At 62.0% G+C, this 1,420-nt stretch overlaps 1 protein-coding gene across 1 annotated transcript in view; it reads left to right on the forward strand.

Moving 5' to 3' along the window:
- KIF3C (kinesin family member 3C) overlaps nt 1-1,420 on the forward strand; it is a gene marked incomplete at its 3' end in the record, with an annotated part of 20,518 nt that overhangs the window by 14,177 nt on the left and 4,921 nt on the right. Inside the window, exon 3 of the mRNA XM_009644088.2 lies at nt 11-129. Within this exon, the coding sequence (XP_009642383.2) occupies nt 11-129 (119 nt within the window). The remainder of the gene's footprint in view (nt 1-10; nt 130-1,420) is intronic.

A 1,420-nucleotide genomic window follows, 5' to 3' on the forward strand; every position in this document is an offset into this window, starting at 1 on the left:
TCTCCCCCAGCTCTACGCCAAGCTGCAGGCCGTGAAGGCGGAGATCCAGGCCCAGCACGACGAGTACATCCGCGTGCGCCAGGACCTGGAGGAGGCGCAGAACGAGCAGACGCGGGAGCTGAAGCTCAAGTAGGTGGTTGGGCGACCCCCCCGCGCCCGGGCGCAGCCCTGTGGGGTGCGTGGGGCAGAGCTGGGGTGCGCGGGGCAGAGCTGGGGTGCATGCAGCAGAGCTGGGGTGTGCAGAACAAATCTGGGGTGTGCAGAGCAAAGCTGGGGTGTGCAGAGCAAAGCTGGGGTGCGTGGGGCAGAGCTGGGGTGCGTGGGGCAGAGCTGGGGTGCACAGGGCAGAGCTGGGGTGCACGGGGCAGAGCTGGGGTGTGCAGGACAAATCTGGGGTGTGCAGAGCAAAGCTGGGGTGTGCAGAGCAAAGCTGGGGTGCGTGGGGCAGAGCTGGGGTGCGTGGGGCAGAGCTGGGGTGCACAGGGCAGAGCTGGGGTGCATGGGGCAGAGCTGGGTGCACGGGGCAGAGCTGGGGTGCACAGCGCAGAGCTGGGGTGCGCAGCTGGAGGGAGCGAGGCGCCTGCTGACAGGGACAACTGACTGAGCGCTTCCTACCCCGCTGGCGGTGCCAGGAGGTGTAAAACATGCTTAACCCTGTTGAGCTGGGCGAGTGGCACGCCAGGGTATTAAAAAGTTGCTGAGAAAGGTGAAAAACCAGAAAACAGCAAAGCAGAAACGCGAGCGCAGCAGCAGCAGCGCGGGCTATGGGACGTTACGGGCCGGGGCGGTGGCTGCTGGGGCTGCGTGGCCTTTCCTGGGCCTGTTTTCACTTCGAGCGATGATCGCATTCATCGTGAAAAAAACGTGCCCAGAGGTGTGTCAGTCCTTTAGTTTTCAAGGTAAAATATTTATACTTTTACTAGAAACAAAATTTCCGCTCCAGTTTTGCTACCTTTCCCTCCAAACGTTCTAAACACCTCAATGAAGCGACTCATCGACTCGAAACACTTCTCTGCCACGGCTCAGTTTGCCCCCAGAAATGGGGGGGGGTGGGGAAAGCTTTGCTTTGGGGACCGTTTGAGCTTTCCGTTGTTTCCTGGTGGGGCGGCTGGGGGAGCGGGGCTCCTGCCCGGAGGGGAGCCGGCGGAGCTGCCCGGGCGCCTTCGCTCCTCTCTGATCACCGCCTTCCCCTGCCCCCCCTCGCCTCTCTGCCGGCCGGATCTATTGCTTCAACCTCTCTGTCTCCATCACGTTTCCATCTTCTGGATGTTCTCCCGTTTCCCTGTGTCCCCCCCTCTCTTCCTGACATTCCTTTCCTCTCCCTTTCCGACCTGTTCCCTGTCACTTGTCCCATTAACTCCTTCCTCTTCTCCGCCCCTGCCCGCCCCCTTGCTCCCGCTCCGTCTCTCTCTCTGCCGGT

This window comes from Egretta garzetta, unplaced genomic scaffold (genome assembly GCF_000687185.1).
Source record: "Egretta garzetta isolate BGI_Z169 unplaced genomic scaffold, ASM68718v1 scaffold520, whole genome shotgun sequence".
Classification (NCBI taxonomy): Eukaryota; Metazoa; Chordata; class Aves; order Pelecaniformes; family Ardeidae; genus Egretta; species Egretta garzetta.